The following is a 26,169-nucleotide window of genomic DNA, read 5'->3' as shown; positions in this document are numbered from 1 at the left end:
GGCATTTCGCAACCATGTCCGAGTACAAGACTGGAGCTCCCGACTCAACAATTTCAACTCGATCTTCCAAGCCGAGATTTTTGCCATTCTCCAAGCGGTCCGCTTCGCTTCATCATGCTCTGAACCTTCTATGATCTTCACTGACAGCCTCTCTTCCCTCCACGCCATATCAAACCCGTTCAACCGAACCCAACTGGTGAACGACACTCGCAATACCCTCCTCCTGCACCCACGCATACGCCTTTCATGGATTAAAGCCCACCAAGGATTTAAAGGCAACGAGGAGGCCGACACCCTAGCAAAAAGCGCCACGACAGCCACTTCTGCCATCACTCTCCCGCTGCCAGCTTCGCACGCGAAGTCACATTTTGCTTCGCTGGTCCTCCGCAGGTGGCAACTCATATGGAATGCGGAGGAGACTTCCACCAACGTTAACCTCATTGTCCCAACGGTCTCACGTGGTCGGGAGGTGTAGTCAAGGACGAAAATCATCTTTTACACGGAACATGGTCCCTTCCCGACGTACTTGAAGAGGTTTAAGGCCTCGAATAACCACTTCTGCGCCTGTGGGGGAATCGGCGATCTCCATCACTACGTTTCCATATGTACCCTTACGGAATCGTACCACTCCTTCTTCTTGGGAGACTGGAGCGTGCACCAATATGCATGGAAACGACGTATGATGCGCAGCCCCTTCAACTACAACAAAATTGCTGCACTAATTAACTTCTTGGAAGCTTTTTCGCACCTTCTACGTCAAGATACCATGTCTGACCCCCCGTCTAGCGACTCTGACAGCGGAAATACGGATGATCTTGACCCGCCAGTTACCAGATCACGCTCCACCGGTCAACATTTTATGCTGGTGTAATCCGAAACCCCTCAACGAGATGCGATACGACCAACTCACCCACTCACCACACCCAGGGCTTGTGTAAGCTCCTGATGTCGACGCCGTAACTATAGGATCACAGGTGTATTATCGTGTGTATATAGTGTGTATTATAGGATCTCCTGTACATTTTGTATATTTGTATACTGTTCTTTCTTGCACTATTTTTTTTTCATCATTTTGGAAATCTGCACGGCACGGGCACTCTGCTTCGCTCAATCTTTTTTTTTTTTTTTTTTCTTTCTGTAACCGTCGTAGAGGGACGGCGCGGTGTCCCCCCTTGGTAAAACTTGGCTCTCCAGCTTCCTGGATGGGAGCGCTCTCTAGCAACGGCTAGATGGGAGCCATCACTCTCTGGCAGACGGCCAGCAGAGATGCTCCCCGGCGCAGACGGCCCGGGTGGGAGCCTAGGTCTGGACACCAAGCTCCCTCGAAAGCGGACGCGCTGCTCTGTCACCTTTCCTTTTCTCACATATATCTATCCAAGAATCTTGGACTCGTGATGGGACAGTATTGTCTTCCACGGTTGTGTCCATTCTGTATGGCTCTTGCAGTCAGATTTTCTTTTACTCAATAAACGGTCTCCGGCGCGTCTCCAATACGTTAGAGCTTCTCACGAATATTAACGTGGAGGCGCGTCTGGTCTTTCTGTTGCTGTCTTCCATAGTTTATTAAGTGGTTCAACAAGGAGGGTGATGGGATTTCGGATGCACTGGACAAAGGAATTGCTCTCCTCAGGTTGCCATAAAAATGAGGGGAAAAGACAAATTCGAAGAACTGTATGGTGAAGTTCTATTCGACAGAAGCTAATTCTTTGTTTGGTGCTTTTGCACTGATAACAATAAAAAAAACCAATGAAGAAAAAATTAAATTTTTCTAGCTAGTGAAATTTTTTTGCTCTACATGAGCACACATCAAAACTCGGTTATAATGACATTCATAAACTAACGTGATTACGCTAAAACCGAGATGTATATTTTAGAACACTTGAATGAAATGCATTGGATCCCGATTATAACGTTTTAGCAAAAAACCAATTAGTTACCTCATCCAAAAGAGTACAAATTACCACGGGGCCCAACCAGTTATAATAAATTCATAAAAAATTAGAAGTAGAAATAATCAGACATCTGAAGGAATATATTTTTATATTTGCAAATTTTCCGTATCAAACTTTAGAAGCATTTATTAAAAACCCAAGTATGAACCGGGGAGGAAATATGTCCCAAAGAGCTGCATTGCGTGTGTGTTTTGCTTTCATTATTCTGTCCTTTTGGTATTTATTTTTGTATCGTATATGAATGTGGCTGTCTATCTGTTGTTTTTGCAATGAAAAAAAAACATGTAGGCCAGCGGTTCTCAACCGGTGCTCCGTGTGAACTCTCAAGGGCTCCGCGGCCCTCGAGGAAAATAAAAAAAGAACCAGTAAATTTGAAAAATATAATTATTAATATTTTTGAATAAAAATAAATCAGTAACTTTGATGAATAAATAAAAAATAGGCCTACGGGGCTCCGCCATAGAAATTATATACTGGAAAGGGCTCCGTGGGTCAAAAAAGATTGAGAACCGATGATTTAGACAAAACGTTGTATGCGGGTAATATCGAAGAGTGCACCAAGACAATTTTCACACCTACAGTTCTTTTCAAGCAGTTTTTGATTTACATACACACACAAAGCCGCAACTAGGGAGAGCGGGTCCACTGTATCGAGTGCTGAACTAGGGGGGCGCCGAATTGCCCCTTTAACACCACTCCTTCTAAACTTTCCTTACACGGGGACGCCAAAGGCTTGCTAACTCCAGTTAAAAAAGTATCCAGCTGCGGCCCTGTTCTTAAACCTTGAAACATACATATTGATGTACAGGGTCACAACGACATGCGTGGTCAGCCGGGGCAAGCACGCATTTTGGCGTCCCCTTTTAATATTGAAGGAGAGATGAAAGGTTAACATTTGCGCTGCTGTCTGGCTCGGAGTTCGGGGCATTAGTCAGTGCCGTCTTAACGCATGGGCCTACCCGAGCACTGCCCGGGTGCCTCAAGAGAAGAGGGCCTCCCAAAAATGAGATACGATTGAAATTTTCAAGGATTTACCATGTAGGGCCTCCTAAAAACCCCTTGGCCCGGGGGGCCCATAATACTCTTAAGACGACCCTGGCACCAGTCCCACCTCCTGCTCCTCTCCAGTTGCGGCCCTGATGCCGTATGTACAGGGTGTTAAGCGGGCCGGGGTAGCAAGTTCAGAGGGGCGGCAAATTTGAGTAATTCGTGGTCAAGAACTTTAAATTATAACGTGAATAGGGGGCAGAGCAATTCGAATAGCCAGCACGTGGCGAAGCCATAAATCTGTGTCTGGAAACGGATTTAGTGTGAAGCATGTAAATAATTTCGTATAAGGACATTACGTTCCCTTCGTGTCATCGCATCATCTGGAAAAAATCATCTGATAACTGATCGGGAGAAATGATAAACGAAGAAGTTTTTATGAAGTTTTTCGTTACCACGGTTCTTCGTGTTCATCACAACAAATTCACTAATCCTCCGTTGATGGATGTTCTTAGTATTATTTACAGCGTGGTCTCATGGTCTCATTGAGATCTCCTGAAAATTTGGATGTACTCGGTTAAGCAGTTTTTGAGGAAAAACTACTCGAAGTGCGAGAACTTAAACTGTAATTACCCATTATGTAATTATTTACACTCTAAACCGGAGGTCCTCACCCTTTTTCTAGTCGTGAGCACTGGCTGTACCCATCATCGAAAGGAGAGCACCCTTACAAGTTTGACCATACGTATGCATGAAAAATTAGGATGAATTTAATCCTCGAATGCAATTTGAACGAGGTAATTTGATTGAAACGTCGATCGAATTCTAGCAAGCAATTATTGGACAGGAGCTTCGAGAACTCCAGTTGCTTCAGGTTGCACCGTGGTGCTCGCGAGCAACAGGTTCAAGATGCCTGCTCTAAACCATTATACTACATCTGGTCATGTAGGCCGTATGTGAACAAGAAGCCCAGGGTCACGCGAATATGGGTGGCTTTAAGATAGCCTTGGTCCCACGAACAGCTTTGCTGAGTTCGCAAAGTAGTCCCTTCCCCCCCTCCCCCTTTTGGTAGCAGTAAGCCAATGACCTATCTCCACACACCATGGATGCTTGGCATACATACTACGTAGAGATAGATGATTCAAAATAAAAGATAAAAGAATTGGTCAAATTCCTGGAATATCCAAAGAGGATAAAGGATCCGATTTCTCGATCTCAGAGCCTATAATCGTAAGGTCGAGCGCTGCGCACGCATGAATTTCGGGGGGGGGGGCTTATATAACCGTTAATTGAGGTTACGTTATCGGAGTTGTGAATGCTTGTTTTCTGCAGGTGCTGCCTTCTTTTTTTTCCATATTTTGAGGTAAAAATGACATTATATCATCCAAAAATTATGTACAATTACTATAAAAATAAATTCTTATGCATACTGTAGCATTTGCTTACTTTGCACTTTCATCAAAGTATTCAATTTGAAAATTCAACGACATGCGAAAACTAAGTATGCAGAACAAAATCATAATTTTGGACTTCGAAAATAAACATGATGGAAATATATGTATAAAGATGCAGTGAGGATCTATTTTGTTCTAACTAGCATATATTTCCATGAAAAAAAAAAGCATTTTGATATTGTTCGTGAATCAGAATGAATAATTATCACATATTACATTAACACATCCTCTTTACACATTAATGAAAAGCATGAATAGCTGACAGGTATTTATTTAATAAGAGTCTGTGTAATTTATGTGTCTGGGTCAGAAAAATCACTAAAATTTATTTTTCGTACCTTCAGTGATGCAAAGTCTATCAAGTTCGTCATATTCGTCATTCGAAGTTAATATCACTTCAGAAAAAACTTGGCTTTTGCTTTTTTTTTACTGAAAGCTCTAAGTTTCTTTTGATCCAGTACAGTTCTTTATTAGGGTAAACTTCAATTCAAAAGGGAACAACTTCGCTCACTTGCACAATTTCTTATGGGAATAGTCATGGAAATTTTTAGAGCAGAAATTGAAATTTGCTCTAATGTCAAAAGGTTGGACAACTTTTGTAAAATTTCGCTAGTTTCCTCTCGATTACGTTTTTAATTGGCAAAAATTGCTGAAACTCTTCAGCAAAATCATCTAAATCAGTATTATAATGTTGCTGGAACACTTGGGCTTTGTGAAAGACTTCATCTGTTCTGCAATTTAAGAAAAAAAAAATTTCCAAAATACTTTCATAAGCAACTTTTCTAGATGTCAGTTGCAATACCAATGCATCACATGATGCAAAATGGCATGTTACTCTAAAATGGTCCCTGGGGAGAGATCTACAGAAGCATTAACCCATAACCAAGGAACCTGCTTCTAGGTGCTTTTCTTTTTCTTGTGGTACTCATACATTGCATTAGGATTGAGTGACCTCGCTACTTCTTTAAACACAACAAAATGTTCTCTGACTGTATTCAACGAGAAAGGGAGGTAAATCACTAAAATACAAAAGACAGAAATGTCTGAGACCCCTTGAAATTAGTGAGCCCTGAGCACTTGCCCCATGTGCCCATACGATTAATAGGCCCTGCTCCAACACCTCTACCTCCGGCACCAGCGACCCAGTTAAAAAGATTACCGCGTCTTCACCCCACCCCCCTCACAGTGCACTCGTGGCACTATTTGCGACCGAGGATCATGATGATTCTGAAATCCAATGAAGCTCTGAAGAAAATGTCATGATCTGTGCTCATGAGTTAACCAAAGAAGTGGATTGAACTGTCGTTACGGAATATTGTGTTACATCCTCTGTCATGCATGGGTACCTTGATTAATCACTTTCGATACCTTTTTTTTGCTTTGATTATATATATACACACTTGTATACTTTCTACAGGGTGATGTAGAAAAGATGAGAAAAACCTTAAGAGGTGATAGTACACACCAATACAAATTTTGATCAAAGAATGCATGGCCTAATATGAAACACAAACGTGCTAGCGTGTTTCGAAACGGCCGCTCCGCTAACGTGAAAACGGCATTAATGTTGAAATTTATCGGGGGGAAAATAACACCATACATGCAAATACAACATGGGGAAGAAACCGTATGCAAATCTGCGTCCCAGTAAATAAAAGGCACGGACGCCAGTAATGTGACAATGTTATTCCAGCGTGCAATCGTTCTAACGTACTGGATGATGGTGCACTTTAGTAATACTGAAAAGCAGACATGCATTTCATTTACGGAACTGCAAACGGAAGTACCACAGAAGCAGCACGAATGTACCGTGAGCGTTTTCCCTACAGGCGGTTGCCCAATTCGAAAACATTTACACGCTTGCATCGGCAACTAGGCGAAACGGGATCCTTTCTTGCTTTCCGGTGGAATAACTTCACAGGGCTGGCGTCCGTGCCTTTTATTCACTGTGACGCAGATTTGCATACGGCTTCTTCCCCGGGTTACATTTGCATGCATGGTGTTCTTTTTTTGCTGATAAATTTCAACAGGAATGCATTTTAACGTTTGCGCTGAAAGTTGTTCCCTTTCTACAATGTGTGATCAAACGATTTTAAGTTTATCGGAGATGCCAGGTCTAATTTCTCGGCGAGTTTAGATGTACCCGTTCTGCTTAGCATAGCACATGTTAGCTGTCAGTAAAGCATGCGAAAAACTAGCCATATGCCTGTAAAATGCTTATGTATTTGACGATTTTTTTTTTTTTATTCAAGCATAAAAAGTACATATACAATTGAAGTAGTTATACCCAAGGAGCCAGGAACGGCTCATACTGGATATTTAATACATAGAAAATCGTCTAACAAAGTGAAAATGATACACAATAGAATAATTATAGGAAAGAAAAAAAGGGGGGGGGGGGATTAACAAGATATATTATTAAACAGTGACAACCATGGTGGTGGTGTTTTGAGTAATTAACATGGAGGAAAAATTTACAAGGTAAAAAAGAAAAGTGCTGAGGACGTGTAAGCTCAAGGTGAAGAGAAAAAAATATATGTATACACACAAATAAGTTCAGAGGGGAAAAAAAAACAAATTAAATATATATACACCATAATTTGAAAAAAAAAAGTTCAAAAGTGTTTTTCTATGTTAGTCTCAGATAAGAGATAGGATTTAATTAATTTTTTGTAGGTAGGCAGAGAGACATTTGTATCGAAACTTAAAGGAAGTGAATTATAGAACTTTGGAATAATATATGTAAAGTGTTTTCTAGCTATTGTTTTGTGTATTAGTGGTAGAGTGTAAGTACTATTTATTTTTGAGGACGAGCGAGTGGTATTAAGGTTGAAGGAAAACTGATTTTTGTAAATGAGCAATAGTGATTTGTAAAAATAAATATGGCGAAGGGGTAATATTTGTAGGCGCTTATAAAGGGCAAATGTAGGCGAGTGATAATCATTATTAATAAACCGTAAAATTCTATTTTGAATAGAAATGATTGGTTGAAGATTAGTAAGGTAGTCGCTGCCCCAAGCAAGAAGACCGTACATTAGATGGGAATGGAAAAAAGCATAGTAAAGTGTTAATAAAAAGGTGTTAGTTGAACATTGTTTTAAGTAATGAAATTTGTAAAGCATAAATCTAAGTTTATTTAATAAATATTTAATATGCGATTTCCATTTCATATCTTGGTCAATATGCAAACCTAAATATTTTATTGTACTGACTTGCTCTAGATCTTGACAAGTGCAAGAAAAATCATTGTTGCAGTTGATGTCATGGAAAGTAATACTTACGCCAGATTGGTTAGTAGGAATTAAAGAAAAATTAATAAACTTGGTTTTAGTAACGTTAATTTGGAGGTTGTTAGCGCGGAACAAATTTCTTACCTTTAGGAGATCGTTATTAACATTGGAGATTGGATCATGAGATTGGTAATCAGAAGCAGAAAAGAGAAGAACCGTGTCATCCGCGAACGCAATTATTTCACCTTCAATATCAAGTTTACAAAAATCATTAATGAAAATAGTAAAAAGAAGTGGGCCGAGTACTGAGCCCTGAGGAATACCTTTTATTATGTTCATGGGATCACTAATGCTTGTAATACATTTAACAGATTGTGTTCTATTATGTAAATAAGATTTAAAAAGATTAAGTGCATTACCTCTAATACCGAGTTTTTCAAGTTTGTGGAGAAGGATTTCATGATTTATGCTATCAAATGCTTTTCTTATATCTAGAAAAACTGCAACAGTCTTTCTTGATGCATCAAGGTTATGTACAACAGAGGAAGTTAATTTAAGGATGGCAGATTCAGTGTTTTTATTTACGCGGAAACCATACTGATTTTCAGAATAAAAATTATGGTTAGATAAAAATGAATGGACTCTAGTTTTTAATATAGTTTCAAAGATCTTGGAGATAGAAGACAGAATAGAGATTGGTCTAAAATTCTTAAAATTATTTTTATCACCTGATTTAAATATTGGGAAAACAGTAGCTGATTTAGGTGAATCTGGGAAAACACCATTTACAATGCAATTGTTAATCAAGTCGGCCAGGAGCACAATAGTGTCACCCGGTAGACATTTTAGAATTTTATAATTAATTAGGTCAGTACTCGGAACTTCGTTAGATAAATTATTTATGATCTTCACTACTTCATCAGGTGTAGTTGGGTAAATAAAGACGGAATTGCTGTTATTAGAGATATAGTTTTTGAAGTCATCAGATATTGGGTGAGATAGAGGAGAAATGTTTATAAAATGTGCATTGAATTCATTTGCTATTCGAATCATATTAGTACCTGAAGGCAACGTGACAGGGTTTTCATTTGTTCCTAATATTTTATTAACAAATTTCCAACGTTTGATAGGTGAATTGCAATTAAAGAACTGATTTTGAAAATAAGTGTATTTGGCTAGTTTTATTTTTGTTTTGACAAATGATGTAATACTACGGTAAGCTGTTTGTATCAGAATATCAAATGGATATTTTTTAGATTTTAAGTAAAGTTTTTCTTTAGTCTTAATATAGAACTTGAGTTCTGGTGAAATCCAAGGTATAAAAGCAGCTTTCTGTTGTGTAGGCTTAGTTGTGAAATATTTTGTAAAGTTGTTGATTATATTCATCAAACCGAGAATGGGCAAGCTTATGCTGAAGAGTAAATTTATAATTATCTAAATTAGATGAAATGCCACTATTATCAACAATTTTGCATTTTTTGTTAGAAAGATTGGGGGATAGTTTATTAGAGTTATTCACAGTGTAAGAAAGTTTACATAAGATATGATAATGATCAGTAATATCAGTTAAAAAAACAGATGAATAAATATTAGTTAGGCGGTTAGAGTTGCGCAGAAAGATGTGATCGATACAAGTATTAGATGAAGGTCTTGTTATATGAGAGATTAGAGGTAAAAATCCATGATTTTTTAGAGTGCCAATATATTCGGAATTAGTATTATATGTTGGAGCTAATAAATCAATATTAATATCTCCAATAAATAAGATATCTTTATATCTAAATTTATGTAAAAATTGATTTAATTCATTGACAAAATATGTGAACAAAAAAACTGTGAACGAATGAGATCTATAGAGACAAATTATATTTAAATTTAATGAAAGATGATGTAAAACAATTAACTCGCCTGACAGGAAGGATCCATAATTTAGTCTTGAAAATGAATGCGATTTATGAGTATATACCAATTTGTTAACGCATTAGAAAACTCAGTTGGTGTTTTCAAATACAAGGAGCACAAATTATCGTAATTTATCATTACCTTGACGATTGCATCCAGGTCTTGAACCGAAAATGCAATATCTTTCACCCCATCCCCGTGTTGAACGAGATGATCACCCATTTCTGAAAATATGTTAAAAGAAAAGGGAAGACAGTCATAAAAATTCTTTATTATCATAAAAAAGGGAAAAAAGAATATTTTGCTTGAGTGCAAAATAAAATAAATCTTGTTGTCGACTTTCAGTAATGAATATAAAGCAGCAGAAGTGTCAGCGGAATGATTGAGCGCGCGCGCGCATACACACACACACACTCACTCACTCACTCTCTTTCAACATCATATTAAATCAACCAATCAGCATCAATCAATCATATCAAATGTAAATTTTGTTTAATCTGTCAACGTTTTGACAGAAACTTTTTGGAACATTTTGCGGGAATTTTTTGGAACGTTTTGACCTTGAATTAAGTGTAAGAAATATATTCAAGCGTTTTCTCCCCCTTTTGAAACTCTTCATTGTACCCTGTCCGGAAACTATCCAACCCTGTAACTACAGATAGCTTTTTTCCTTTACCTGATTCTTTATTTTATGTTCGCCCTCGCTACGTTTTGATTAGTAAAAAAAAGCATTGTGCCACTTTACATACATAGGGAAAGAGTGGCTCGCTTACTTGACCACAAATACACCAATCTTCTGGGAAATTACTAACGAATTCTCACATTCAGGAACTTGTGTGTGTGTGCCTGACCCTAATATATTTGTTGTCAGAATTACGCTTGTTTCGTATTCTACTGGTGTTGCATACGTATGGTATTCCATACGTTGAAGTAAAAATGGCAAATTTGCATGTCATGTAAGTATCGTGTTGAAGGTCCGTCAGCTCTCTTCATAGAGCCTTTTTCAAATGAAAGACTGACTCACATTCGCAACTCGAGGATGGCAAACAGCAGAAAATGAGGGAAAGTGGCTGGGGAAGAAATGGAAAACTTTCTCGTCTCATCCCTCCTTCCCCATTTCCTACTTGTAAAAATAATACCAGTTTTTGAGGTTTACCTTTGGTATTTGAACTGCACATCATTCCAAATTTTTTGCTAAAAGTCTGCGTTAAATGGAGGCGTGAAATAAAGTTTTATTCAACTTTTTTACAAACTTCTTTTTTTTTTTACTATAAACTAGTTTTTTATTTATTTTACTGTGTAAATACCTTTATTTCCCGGGTTGTAAGGAGAAATGAAGGCAAATACAATGTCATTTTGTTTCACAGCATGCGCGACAGTTTGTCTGCAACCCGTCTCCAAGCCTTTGTAAGCGTACGGAACGAATCCCATTTTATTGCAGTAATACGAGGCGGCCTGCATATAGAAAAAAGCAGTTTATATTCATATTGAATACAGTTATTACATAAAAACAGAATATACTTTGTGTTGCTATAAAAATATATACACTATACGTTAGAGAACTAATGTCGTTAGTTTTGATTCCGTGGAACCATAACCATCAGTATCATAACTATCGAAGCACTAAAATGTTGGAAACCTATGGTTTAGAAAATCTTTCGAGGCATGTACGATGATATGTCCCCCACCCCCCGCGGCAATGATTTTTGTTGTTTGCGTTAATATACAGTATATCCAGAGTGACTTTTACCTAATCTGCGAACGAAAGGGGTGATACACAAGTCCATGTGGGGCATAACACACCATAGCAACTCTATGGTGTGTCTCCAATCGTTTCTGAGTTATGGCGGATACGGAAGGGAAATGTGCACGGCCGGTTATGGACATTTTTCAAGTGTAAGCGAATAATATTTTGGTCATAAAAAGTCGCTCCCTTCAGTTAGTGGCCTGAAAAAAAAAAAGAGGCATTCCTTTTCCTTCTGCTCCACCAGATGTGGAGAGAGAGAGAGATTTTCGTTCAATTTCCCTTTCCTTTTCTTGAAGATTCAGTGTTGTTTTATAAGTTTTTCTCGATTTTTATGATGTCATAAAAAAAACCTGATACTTTTGAAGACTTCGGGTCACGTAGTGCATTACGTAATATTATTGAAGGTAAATTTAAATTAACGGTAATTATAATTGCAAAATTATAAATTAAATGTCGCGTTACGGAGGTTTGCTGTGTAATTATAAAATAATTCACGACCTCTTCGCGGGGCCACTTCAATGCATGGTGCAATCCAGACAGGGCGTGAGAACTTTAACCAGATGTGTTGGAAGGCTATTTATCATAATAAGATCTAATGATATGATTTTTCAAAGTATGTAAAGTTGGTACGCCCTCCGAATATCACTTTCATCGGAGGTCCACGATGCTGTTGAAACACTTGACTCCACACTTTTCCAGATTACGATGATATCCCCACTCTGCACCTAATAATCGTCTGAAATGATCCAGCGTATTGGTAGTTTTTTAAGTAAGTAATGTGCGCGCGCTAAAAAAATTAGCTTGTTGGCGAACCATATTCCTAAAATTTTGAGACCTTTTTTGATGGCAAACTTAATTCGTTCCCGGTCAATTTTGATAGTGGGACTCTTTTTCCTCTTGTTTTGCCAGAGAAATGTGTGATGATTTAGATTGTTCCACTTACAAATCATTTTATTGTAACCATTCGGTGATCTGTGCCAACGCAGCGTTGGCAGAGGATGTAATTTCAGTGAGCTCGTGAAACAGCTTCGGTATAGGGGACAGGTTGGCGATTTTCGGTGACTTTTTTTCGAATATGTCCGACGACCCCCATCAGAAGTCGCCAAGGCCGTTAGACACATTACGAGCGCCGAAAAAAAAAAAATCGCCAGTAAAGAAAACAATATGAAAAATATCATGAAACACAAGGGAAATGGAAACATAAGAGCTGAATTGAGCGAGCATAAAAATGCTAAAACCAACAAGCATAATTATAATAAAAAAAAATTATAAATGAAAACCCGGACTCTTTCCGGGAATCTGGGTTCTTTTAAATAAAATAATAACGATGTAGGGGCATCCTGCATGTAGAAAAGAATAAATATTGGAAAATATTAAAGGTGCAACCTTAGGGAAAAGATATCCAAAATAATTCCAATTAATCCCAGTGGCGGATCATGATTTTGGGAGGCCCCAGGCGCAACCTGATCTGGAGGCCCCCTATCGGGGGCGGGTTAAAGGTAGGGGCTGTCACCCCCCCCCCCCCTCCGAGAGCAGAAAAATTAAATGGGGAAAAAAATGTTTTCTACGTTTTTGACTGAATAACAAACCAAGAAAATAAATTTGCTTAAAAAAGTGGGAAAATTCAGAATTTTTTCCAAAAAAAATCAGAACCGTCCTGAAAAATTGAACACATGGTCACAACCACCGCCCCCACCCACAAATTTGCGTTTATCCACCACTGCATCCTTTTGGCCCTAATAAGAACGAGATGGTTCACTAAAATGCACAATATTATGAAAATCATAACTTTTTTTTTATTTTTGCATCACCAAAACCATAAACACAAAAATAAGATAAGGAAATATAATGATATTCTCTGGTACTAGATGAAAAATAATCACACTCCCATTAAAAAAAAAAAAATCACAGTAAAATTCTGCATCATATTTTTAGTAATCTAAGATGTCCGTCCTGGTGCCTTCAGCCACACGGCAAAAATGGAGATCCGTCATAGTTTTAGTAATTTAATATTACTGATTAATAAAGATTTGATAATATCTCAAATATAATATATTTGATTTGATATAAAGATACTGATAATATTTAATAGAAAAACATTTCTTCAATAGAGGGAAGAAATTATATCAGAGTAAATATAAGAATTATATTTTTAATGGAAGAAATTAGTTCAGAATGAATTAAATTTAATGAAAGAAATTATTTCAGAATGAATAAAATTTAATGAAAGAAATTATTTCAGAATGAATAAAATTTAATGAAAGAAATTATTTCAGAATGAATAAAATTTAATGAAAGAAATTATTTCAGAATGAATTAAAATTATTGTCAATGAAAGAAATTATTAAAAAAAATTTTTTTAGAAATTATTATTTATTTGTTTATTCTATTTTATTTTTACTATTATTATATTAATTATTATTATTTTCTCTTTCAGCCACCTCGTTGGGCACTCTGCCTGTTGTGGCCTTTCCCTTTGTATTATTTGTATTCAGAGTGAATAAAAATCTTCTATATTATGCCCCCCCCCCCGTTTCGTTTAATAACGAAAAATGCCACAGTATAACATTGTGGCCCGCGTACTTTATAAAATGTTTCAATATGGCCTGCTATGCCTCAAAGGTTGAAGACCCCTGCAGTAGACTCTCGCTAATCCGGTACGTATTAGACCACGGTGTGCCAGATTTTACCGAAATTGCTGGATTAACTTTGAAGAAACCCATTGGAATAATATATGAAATTTGTGCAAAGACATAGTCAGGACTTGATCAGCAATTAAGAAACATTAGAACGTGTTAAGGGGTTAGGGCATCAGGAGAAAAGTGACACCACACCACCTAAATATCCTGGACTACTGGACGTGCTGGATTAGAGCACGACCGAATTCTCGAGAGACTACTGTAGTTGAATTGAAATGCTCAAATGAAAATTTATCATATAATTTATATATTTTTAGTTTTGCTTACCGTTATTTTTGGAGATTCTGCAATCTAAATCCTAAAGGAGGAGTTAAAATCAATCAAGCTGCCAAAATCCTTGAGGATCGGCATGAAAATTTTTTTTCATTACAATAACACACATTACAATTACATTAACAATAAACACTTTTCGGTCTGACACAAAGATGTTGTCTACCCAAGCCTCCTTGACCAATCCAAAAATGTAGCTCCTTTTTAGAAAGAAGGAAAAGAAACCCCCTTGATTTTTTTCAGCCGGGGAGGGACTGTTAAAAGAGAAACAGAAAAATCCCGTGATTCAGAATGCATGTCATTCAGCATTCATTTCAAACCCCACTTTTTTTTTGTCATATGGTCGTATGGTTACAGTCATAGATTGCAAATGTATATGTTGTTTGAACCAGCTTATAGTATTTCATTCAAACAAGTGGGAGACAAAATCACAATAAGAGCTCTACTACATTCATTTTAATTAGTACGAGTGTCTCTTCCTGTCGATGTCGCCGCTTGCCGATCTTGCCATCCATTATACTGTATACAAAAGCTTACACCAAAGCTGTCGTATTATCGGCGCCCATAAAAAGCATTTAATTTAATACTGTGGAATGAGACATCTGTTTATGCCCTCACTCCAATTTTCATTTCGGACAGACATTAGGACCTGCTGTTCTCACCCCTCCTCCTGCTTGTGCCCTTAGGGAAATGCTGTTTGAAAATGACCCTCCCTGAATGATCGCTTTACAATGTCTCTTCTTTCTTTGCTGGGACCTGACAACGGCGCGGTTGCACGCGGTTGAGGTTGGGGGGGGAGGCATCATCTATAGTTTTATTCTGTCAACGCACAGATACAACTGCAACCGCTGAGCGCGGTTTTTCCAACCGAGAAAATCCACATTTTTTGGGACGGTTGGGGTAACCGGAAAGCTGCCATCATGTATTGCAAAGGCTTGAGCTCCCTGATGACGGTTCGGCTGGACCTGCGGTTGCTCTCTTCCATTGTCTATTAAGTGGTTTGACAAGGAGGGTGATGGGATTTCGGATGCACTGGACAAAGGAATTGCTCTCCTTCTCAGGCTGCCATAAAAAAATGAGAGGAGAAGACAAATTCGAGGAACTGTATGGTGAAGTTCCATGCGACGGAAACTAATTCTTTGTTTGGCGCTTTTGCACTGATAACAATAAAAAAAACCAATGAAGAAAAAATTTAAATTTTTCTTACTAGTGAAATTTTTTTGCTTTCCTACATGAGCATACATTGAAACTCGGTTATAATGACATTCATAAACTAACGTGATTACGCTAAAACCGAGATGTATATTTTAGAACACTTGAATGAAATGCATTGGATCCCGATTATAAAGTTTTAGCAAAAAACCAATTAGTTACCTCTTCCAAAAGTTACAAAATAAATCAGTAACTTTGATGAATAAATAAAAAATAGGCCTACGGGGCTCCGCCATAGAAATTATATACTGGAAAGGGCTCCGTGGGTCAAAAAAGATTGAGAACCGCTGATTTAGACAAAACGTTGTATGCGGGTAATATCGAAGAGTGCACTAAAACAATTTTCACACCTACCGTTCTTTTCAAGCAGTTTTTAATTTACATACACACACACAAAGTCGCAACTAGGGAGAGCGGGCACACTGTATCGAGTGCTGAACTAGAGGGGGCGCCGACAGGGGCGTAGCCAGAAATTTCGTTCGGGGGGGGGGGACCAAAGTGACAGAACAATGGATTTGGCCATCTTTTTCCCTTTTTTCGGTAATTTTCTCACATTTCGGGGGGGGGGGCAGACCCCCAAGTCCCCCTCCCCCTCGCTACGCCCTTGGGCGCCGAATTGCCCCTTTAACACCACTCCTTCTAACCTTTCCTTATACGGGACGCCAAAAGCTTGCTAGCTCCAGTTAAAAAAGTATCCAGCTGCGGCCCTGTATGTACCTTAAACCTTGCAACATACATACTGATGAACAGGGCCACAACGACATGCGTGGTCAGCCGGGGCAAGCACGCATTTTGGCGCCCCCTTTTAATATTGAAGGAGAGATGAAGGGTTAACATTTGCGCTCCTGTCTGGCTCGGAGTTCGGGGCCATCAGTCAGTGCCGTCTTAACGCATGGGCCCACCCGAGCACGGCCCGGGTGCCTCAAGAGAAGAGGGGCCTCCCAAAAATGAGATACGATTGAAAGTTTCAAGGATTTACCATGTAGGGCCTCCTAAAAACTACTTGGTCCGGGGGGCCCCATAATACTCTTAAGGAACAGTCCCACCTGCTCCTCTCTAGTTGCGGCCCTGATGCCGTATGTACAGGGTGTTAAGCGGGCCGGGGTAGCAAGTTCAGAGGGGCGGCAAATTTGAGTAATTCGTGGTCAAGAACTTTAAATTATAACGTGAATGGGGGCAGAGCAATTCGAATAGCCAGCACGTGGCGAAGCCATAAATGTGTGTCTGGAAACGGATTTAGTGTGAAGCATGTAAATAATTTCGTATAAGGACATTACGTTCCCTTCGTGTCATCGCATCATCTGGAAAAAATCATCTGATAAATGATCGGGAGAAATGATAAACGAAGAAGTTTTTTATGACGTTTTTCGTTACCACGGTTCATCACAACGAATTTACTAATCCTTCGTTGATGGATGTTCTTAATATTATTATATAGCGTTATACCGTATCATGTGTGATTGAATAAATTTAAAAAAAAATTACATTAAACGAAAATATCATATGTTCCAGTGGTTGCCAATTTTTGTGAGCTAATGGCCCTTTGTACCGTATTTCCTTCTCGTGCTTCCCCCCCCCATCTTTCCCCAGGACCTTCTACCCCGGGGGGGGGCACTTTTTCACTTGCTGGTCGAAAATTGAACTGCAGCTTAATCCCATTATAGCAAACTTCCAAGAGACCGGAGAAATCACTTCGTTACAACGAAGTTTCCTTGTAAAGGAATTCCAGGTTGTTGCCGTTGTGCCTATGTAAACTGTTGTGGGAGGTTAGAAAAGTTTTCGTTAGAACGAGATTTTCACTGTAACGGTATTCGTTAAAATGGGGATAGACTGTATTTGTTTTACTTCATAAATCTCGTCTAATACGAGCTGCGTCTTGTAGATTGTTCTTTTCTTTCAGTTCCCGTTTTTATTCCTACAGTATACATAATACGTACAGTATACATAAAAAAAAAAAAATTGCGATTAAAAAAAAAAGAGAGAGCAGATACTGTACTTAGTTCAAGAGATTTGTTGATGCGCATGTAAATTCATATGTAGGATGAAGCACACAACTATTTGGAGGCCCTCCCGCTCTGCCGAGGCCCCAGGCGCGCGCCTCATGCGCCTGTGCGGTAATCCGCCACTGATTAATCCGACACACACACTACATCATATATACGGAAGGAAGAGAAAATATGAAGAACTATCCCAACGGTTTTTCAAAACGCAGCGGCTATAAGGTGACGTCATTTGAAAGAAAAAAAGAGAAAACCAGTTTGAAAATGGCAGTAAAACCCGTTTGAAAGACGCTAGGAACACGGAAAAACAACAACTAGCGCCACTGCCTGGCAAAATTCTTCGAACATTCTGGAACAACGACAACCCAGCAGAACAACAACAAACCAGAGCGCGCCAACGATGGCAACTTATCGCCGGAAAAAAAGTCGTCAACTTGGCGTGTCCCCTATACCGAAGCTGTTTTGAGTTCGTTAGCAGACACCAAAAGAAGGTAGTCATCGGCAAAGGCTTATGCTGTGACCCCCGGGGCGCATTGGAGTCGAAGCAATAACTCGAATGCAGTATTTCAAAAGCGGGTCCACTACATGAGCCCTGGGGATAACCTCAAACCTACGTTTTGGATGCTGGTGCTGTACTTGTGTTAAGAGTTATGGTGCGTACCGAGAAAAAGTTTTACAAAAGTTTTCTTAGCTGAAGAGGAATAGACATCCATTGAAGGTTATCAGCTATTACCTCATGACGCATACAATTGAAAGCTCTCTTAATGTTGAGGGAGATAACGGCTGTGAGTAAATGTTCCTTCCTTTTATTCTCAATTTGTTCCATTAGATGATGAAGGGCATCATCCGTTGAGCGACCCATACGAAAACCAAACTGAAATCTTTAAAGTGCGTTCTGAGAAGAACTGAGAGTAAAATATTTTTTATATATATTTTTTACCTATAACTCTTTGTGAACTTCTTAAAGCTTTTCTGAATCACCCTGTATTATTCGTAAGATCTCATGTTCTTCATATAGTGGCTATGCAAGAGGCTGTCCAGATGGTCGTTTTGGATCGGTATTGATTTGCACTTCTGGGAAAGGGCTTGCTAGAAGTTGCTCTGCTATATCTTTTGGTGTAGAGCTGGACTGCCCTGGAAGTTGCATCTGCGTTCACCTGGGCCGAAATACTGCCTTATAGAGCATACATATGCCGTACTGGCTTGCGTGCAGAGCCTATTCCAGGAGCTGGATTTGGTTTGCATTACTGCTCGTTTGAAAAGTGCTCGAGCCCTTCGAAAGGAGGCCATAGTGTCACGGATATCCTGTCCAGTCCTCTTCATACGGTTTAGTTTTCTCTCGATGGCCCGTACTTGCCATTTTTTGTCGTTTTAGATCCTCTGTCCACCATTTGATACCCTTAGGGTGTGAGTGGGTTGTTTTTACAATCTAAGATAGTCTTGCAGTTAATGTTTATTACTTCCATCAGTCTTGTAGCATGCTGCTGTAGCTGGTTTTGATCGGTAATCTGTATCAGCTCCTCCTGAAATCTTTGAAGTACCTCATGCATACTCCCTTGAAAACGACTTAATCTTCGTTTTGTAGTGTGAAACTTCTATGGTGTGGTTGGAAGAGAGTAAAGTGAATCCTTTCTAATATTGAGACAGATACTTGTGCATACTCACGTATACTTTTTTTTTAAACCGAGCACAACTGAGGTCTATGGCCATGGCCAATTTACTACCTAATGAGTTGTGCCGGAAGCCGATCGTTGCCAAATTTTGCACATATACCAAACAGGACCGGGATTGAACCGTAGGCTGCTTTAAAAGTTCATCAGAGCTGAGCAAATGCCCGAAATGAGCAAAAAATTCGTCGGGCAAAAATGGTTCCTGTGCCCCAACAGCCACTTTTGGAATGTTTACGCTCACTTATGCTGCCCACTCGTTAATTTTTTCTTTCATGTGTTCTTCGGAGGCTTTAGCCAAGGAGCTTTCAACATATGGCCACATGTGGCCTTCGAAGCTTTTTGCTGTGGCCCGCCAACGAAAAATCTTACATAGTTACAGAATTTATGGAAATGCTTGGGAAAAAAACCCTTGATGAAGGAGAGAGAGGGTATTCGAGAGTATTCATCGAGGGAATGTTTTCCACCTGTGATAAGTTTTTATTTTTTATATTGTTTGTTATGGAAAAATTCGATTCACGCAAATGTGAAGTTAAGAACAAAAGAAGTATTGTGCTTGTTTGGTATTATTTCAAATACGTAGACAAGCTATCAGTATGGAAGCAGTTATCGATGAAATCAAAAAAAAAAATTATATCTTTGAGTGGTTTGCCAAATAAAAACTGTGAAATCTTTGCAAACTCTTTCACTAAATGATAAAAAGTTATGATAAAATGATGACAAATATGTGAGATGAATTTTCTTATTTATAGTCGTTATTATCATAATTTATGAGTTGAAAATACAGTAATTTCAATCATTGACTAAAAGATTAAAGACTAAAAATTGAAGTTGGCTTCATTGAAAAAACCGGAACATTTTTACGAAAAATTCGGCATAGCAAAAGTTACGTAAAAATACGGGAATGTCCTGGGAAATACAGGACAAATGGTCTCGCCTCATACCTCCCAGTTCTGCTGCAAAAATGTCCCAAACAGAATTCAAGTCCATCCATTCTAGGAGGAAAAGAGAAGATTAAAAAAACAGCATATAGCTGAGCGTGTGTACGAGCCTTAATAGGGCCGGATTAAGATGTTTGGAGGCCCTGAAGCACTTGAATGGTTTTGGTGTTCCCCCTCCCTAACGCTTTTATTTTCCTACTTGCAAAGGCTTTGATAATATAGCTGAAGATGATGTTTCTCGCCGCTATTACTACTAGGGTTTTGACATCTAGAAGATAAATCCAGGAAAGAAAATTCAAGTTCTCTTGCGGGGACCCACGTCCTCTCATATATCGGGTGAGCGTACTAGACCACAAAACCAACGAATCCTCTTTGCTTAGAGCTTGTGTGTGCTGAATGGGACCGTACATGAACAGCCAGACCTAAGTCAGGCCCACAATTTCTGACACTGCCACCAGATGCAAATTTATACGAAAATGATGTCACTCTCTGCTACGAAAGTTTTGACAGCAGTCCATGTTAGGCCTGGCTGTCCATGCACGGTCGCGTTCAGCGCGCACGAGCTGCAAGGAAAGGGGATTCGGTGACTTTGTAGTCTGGTGTGCTCACCCGGCAAGTGAGAGGAATTTGATTCAATTCCCAGCAAGATCAGTTGAATTTTCTTTCCTGGATTTATCTTTTAGCATCAGCCAGCTGTTAAAAAACCTTCGTGGCTATAGTGGAGAGTGACAACATTCTCGGATAAGTCGCCATCTGGTGGCAGGGTCAGCAATTGCGAACTTTGGCCTGACTTAGGTCCGACCGTCCATGTACGGTCCCGTTCAGTGCACACGAGTTAAAAGGAAAGATTGAGATAGTCGTTGCCTTTATATTCTAGTGGTCCAGAGCGTTCACCCGGAAAGTGAAAAGACGTGGGTTCGATTCCTAGCAAGGGCAAATTAATTTTCTTTTTTTCCTATCTTCTTATCAGCCAGCTGTTAAAAAAACTTCGTATGTGGATATCGGAAAGTAACATCATCCTCGGATAAAACTAAACTGTCTCACGACGATCCCGGGCGGCAGATAAGCTCGAGCCGACGCACGAAGGGGGGCAGTGCTAATAAGATAATGACTCTCACACACACACGAGGCCTTTCAAAATATCTACAAGAAAGCACACTTTAAAAGAGCTTCAAAACTTCCCGTAGAGTAGATAACACTGTCTGCTTCCTTTTTTGTAAAAAAGGAGTAAAAAGGTATTCATATACACAGGATAGTTCAGACAAGTGGTTTTGAGATATTGAATCTGACCGACTCTTTTTTTTATCACACAGGATTTCTATCAGTTCCAAAAATTGCATAAAATAAAATGAAACAACTCCTACCCACTGCGCTGGGAACCCACACTGTTTAAGGAATGACAATGATTTCGAGAATAATTCTTTGAACCAACTTTGATTGGAAATTCATCTAAAGGTAATTAATAGGAATAAGATTTTTGGCTATTTCGAAAAACATTAGCTGGAAAAATTACTATAAATTAAATTCAATGAATTTGCCAAGACAATCATAATCAATCATTTGCAGAATTTGTAAATTACAGTTATTACGATTGATATCACAACTGTATAATAACCTTTTTTTTTCCAAAATTTGCCGATTGGTTTTGGTTGTTGCCGAGGTTAAAAAAGCCCGAAATGAGCTGTAATTACAGTTTACTGCCAATTATAATTAAAATGTCCGGAACATGTGTTCTCGATGGCGTGCGGGAAACTAGAAGCATTAATGAACTTGAATGAATAATTATTTAATTAGTTATGATTTCAATCAGCATCGGGATCGTAATGATTCATAAATGACACGCTTTAAAATTTATGAAAATTATAGAAATCGCAATTTTACGAATTTGAATGACTAATTAGTTAATTAATTATGATCTTAATTAACATCAAGATCGTTGTGATTAATAAATGACAAGCTGTCCCTTTTATGAAATTTTATAATTTTATAATTTTTAGAATTTTATAATTTATGAAAATTATAAAATTGGCATTTTTAGTAATAATCACGAATTTGAATGACTAATTAGTTAATTATGATCTTAATTAGTATCAGGATAGAACAAGCTTCCAAATTTATGAAAATTAGAAAATTCGCATTTTTACCAATTTTCATGAAAGTTACTAAATGTCAGCTTGAAGCCCGAAATGCATCCGTTTTCAAGCGTATTTCGGGCTTTCGGGCTCTTTTTTTACCATAATATATATATATATATATATATATATATATCTTATATATAAATGTGAAAGTATGTATGTATGTATGCTCTTTATACAAATCTACAGTTTTAGACCGATCGTCGCCAGATTTTGCATACATACCAAACAGGTCCGGGATTGAACCGTAGGCTACTTTAAAAGTTCGTCAGAGCTGGGCAAATGCCCGAAATGGGCAAAAAAATGTCGGGCAACAATGGTTTTGGGGCCTCAACAATCACTTTCGGAACGTTTACTTTGGTTACCGTGGTTTCCAACAATGCATTTCAGACGGGAATATATGCCTTTACAATGGTTTGTCACACCTTTAATTCTGTTATTATAACAGTTTATTCATTTATAACGGTTTGTCACTTTTCCAATCCTACCAGTAATTGCAAAAAACCCGGGAAGATCGCCGGGTATTACGGCTAGTAATACTCACTTTCGGAACGTTTACTTTGGTTACCGTGGTTCCCAACAATGCATTTCAGACATGTATATGCCTTTACAATAGTTTGTCACATCTTTAACGCTGCCATCATAACAGTTTATTCCTTTATAATGGTTTGTCACTTTTCCAATCCTCCCAGTAATTAAAAAAAACCCGGGAAGCGCCAGATATTTTTGCTTGCATGTATACAGGGTGTCCTGTAAGTGCTAATGTGGCCTTTATCTCATCACCCACCCATCGTTGAGGTATAGTTTCAATTTAAAAAGTGCTTAAAAGGAGTTTGGATAATATTCGCTGCAGAAGCTGGACATATGGCGGCACTAACAACAGAGAAGAACAACTACGGCGATAAAACAGGGAATAAAAATGTTCAACGCCAGCTGATGAACTCGATGCTTGCCTCAAATCATCAGCACTCTACTTCACCAAACACCAACTCTGGCCATACATTGAAATTTACTGCCATTAGTGAGATGGGCTGGAAGTGAAGGTGCTGTCTATCGGTGGTCGCCTCGAGTTTGTTAGGACATCAACACTCTGGCACGAAGCTAAAAAAATTATCATTATCCACCAACATGCGAGTTCAACTGCAAAATGACTCGGCACTGCTATCATTTTCACATCAGTTGATCAAACTTGGCAATGGAAGAATTCCCGTAGACCCAAGCACTGGACTGATAACGTTCCCAAATGGATTTTGCCAGTTATTATATATATATAAACTCAGTTCAAGAACTTGCAGACCACGTCTTCCCAAACATTCAACAAAATCACCGAAACCATGAGTGGCTTTGTGAGATAGTGATTCTAGCACCGAAAAATGACAGTGTGAACAAGATTAACGAAAAAATCCTAAAAAGTATTCCGGGAGACTCCACATCGTACAAATCGGTGGACACTGTCATAGACTCAGCGCAGACAGTTCTGTATCCTGCAGAATTTCTGAACTCTTTGGATACTTCGGGTGTGCCACCACACAACTTGATTCTCAAAGTTGGAGCACCTAAAATGATTTTAAGAAATTTGGAGACACCGATACTCTGCTATGACAACAGACTCTGCGTGAAGAAATTGCACAATTGCATCATTGAAGCAACGATTCTAACTGGATGTTACAAAGAAAAAGAAGTCTTCATTCCACGTATCCCAATCATCACCGAAGAAATGCCATTCACTTTCAAGCGATTACAGTTCCCGATTCGTTTAGCTTTTGCCATGACAATCAACAAAGTGCAAGGCCAGTTGTTAGCAGTGGCAGGTATCAACTTACTTGAGCCCTGTTTTTCACACCTTTTCGTCACCTGTTCGCGTGTTGGTAATAGCAAAAATTTGTACACCAGATGGAACACACCAGATGGAAAAAGAAAAAATATTGTGTATCCACAAGCGATTGCCTGAAGATTTTAATGAAAATATTTAAATATAAATGTAATTCTCTTACTTGATGCAGAAATTTTTTTGATTAAGAAGTAATTAATAAGCTATACATATATAAATTTTTTACGGGGCGGGCAACGTCGCCGGGTATCAGCTAGTATATCTATATATATAAAATTGATTTTCTGTCTGTCTGTCTGTGTGTGTCTGTGTGTATATATGTTCTCTATACAAATCTACAATTTTAGATCGATCGTCGCCAAATTTTGCATATATACCAAATGGGACCCGACTTGAACTATAGGCTACTTTAAAATTTCGTCAAGCAGGGCAAGTGCCCCAAATGGGCAAAAAACTGTCGGGCAACAATGGTTTTTGGACCTCAACAATCACTTTCCGAACGTTTACTTTGGTTACCGTGGTTCCCTAGCAATGCGTTTCAGACGTGTATATTCCTTTACAATGGTTTGTCACTTCTTTAATGCTGCCAGTTATGTATAATAGTTTAAGCCTTTATAATGGTTTGCCACATTTTCAATATACTGTTAGTAATGAGGCTTTTTGAATAGACGTCATAATCATCACCCGCATCGCTTTGAGGGTCAGGAAAAGGGTGATCCTCCTAGAAATCAGTGTTATAATTGCCGATTCTATTGTATAAATGCGGAAATTTAGTGGGGTTTTCTGTCACATCAATAATTTTAAAAATTGTATTGAAATCTCGATTTTTGAAATATTGAGGTCGCTTAGAGATATACGAAGCCCAGGAGATTAAATATGAAGTAATTAGCCAAACCTATACTTTTGAGTTGGATATTCGAGCAATATCATTGATTTCATTTATATCTTCTCAAGTATGAAAATTAATGTCTCCATATTTTCTCTTTTGATATTTATTTGCATAAATTCATGTAGGTTAGGATATTTTAAAATTAGTTATGAGCCCGTGAAAAGAGCATCGAAAAAATTCCACAGCTTTAACTAAGGATTTTTGGAAGCTGGAACAGACAAATGGATAACTTGAAGTTCAGGGGGGGGGGGGGGGATCGAAATATCTAGCGCCCATTAAAAAAAGAAAAATATATATTCATTTCTATGTTTCTGTGTAAATCTAGATTTGTTTATTTCATGAATCGCGCAGGTCGCCATATTGGTTCAACTTGAAAACGGTTTGTATGTCCCTCAAAGAAAAAGGGAGGTATCACGTGATCCTAAAAGCCTCATTGAAGAAAACCAGGGGAAAGCCGGGTATTATAGCTAGTCTATCTATATATATAAAATTGATTTTCTGTGTGTGTGTGTGTGTGTGTGTATATGTTCTCTATACAAATCTACAATTTTAGATCGACCGTCGCCAAATTTTGCATATATACCAAATGGGACCCGACTTGAACGATAGGCTACTTTAAAATTTCGTCAGCCCAGGGCAAATGCCCCAAATGGGCAAAATACTGTCCGGCAACAATGGTTTTTGGGCCTCAACAATCACTTTCCGAACATTTACATTGGTTACCGTGGTTCCCTAGCAATGCGTTTCAGACGTGTTTATGCCTTTACAATGGCTTGCCACTTCTTAAACGCTGTCAATATATGTATAATATTTATGCCTTTATAATGCCACATTTTCAATTCTCCCAGTAGTGATGGTTTTTGAATGACGTCATAATCATTATCAGCATCGCTTTGAGGGTCAGGAAAAGGGTGATCCTCGTAGAAATCAGTGTTGAAATTGCCGATTTTACTGTAGAAATGCGGAAATTTGGCGGGGTTTTCCACCACACATCAATAATTTTAAATATGACATGTAGAGGCAGAGATGAGTTTTTTTCCTTCCTTAAAAAATAAACATCTGAAATAATAAATATCTTCACAACATCCAGTCTTCCGTATATCTTGTAATAATTTTAAAATTTTTTATTGAATTCTAGATTTTTGAAATATTGAGTTCGCTTAGAGATGTACAAAGCCCAGGAGATTAAATATGAAGTAATTATACGGACCTACTTTTGATTAGGATATTCATGCAATAACATTGATTTCAAC

At 38.4% G+C, this 26,169-nt stretch overlaps 1 protein-coding gene across 2 annotated transcripts in view; it reads right to left on the bottom strand.

Annotated features, from left to right (window-relative positions):
- Positions 1-26,169, bottom strand: part of Hpd (4-hydroxyphenylpyruvate dioxygenase) — a 489,423-nt gene that overhangs the window by 220,264 nt on the left and 242,990 nt on the right. For both annotated transcript variants that reach the window (XM_089244272.1, XM_089244273.1), the window contains exons 4-5: positions 10,833-10,980; positions 9,667-9,749 (exon numbers count right to left, since the gene is read on the bottom strand). In XM_089244272.1, coding sequence (XP_089100398.1) covers positions 9,667-9,749; positions 10,833-10,980 — 231 coding nt within the window. The remainder of the gene's footprint in view (positions 1-9,666; positions 9,750-10,832; positions 10,981-26,169) is intronic.

Source organism: Pholcus phalangioides, unplaced genomic scaffold (genome assembly GCF_987345545.1).
Source record: "Pholcus phalangioides strain wild (caught in Gottingen) unplaced genomic scaffold, Ppha-v1.0 ptg000015l_1, whole genome shotgun sequence".
NCBI lineage: Eukaryota > Metazoa > Arthropoda > Arachnida > Araneae > Pholcidae > Pholcus > Pholcus phalangioides.
Note: the sequence above shows the minus strand (reverse complement) of the source record. Positions and strands in the feature narration are given on the sequence as shown.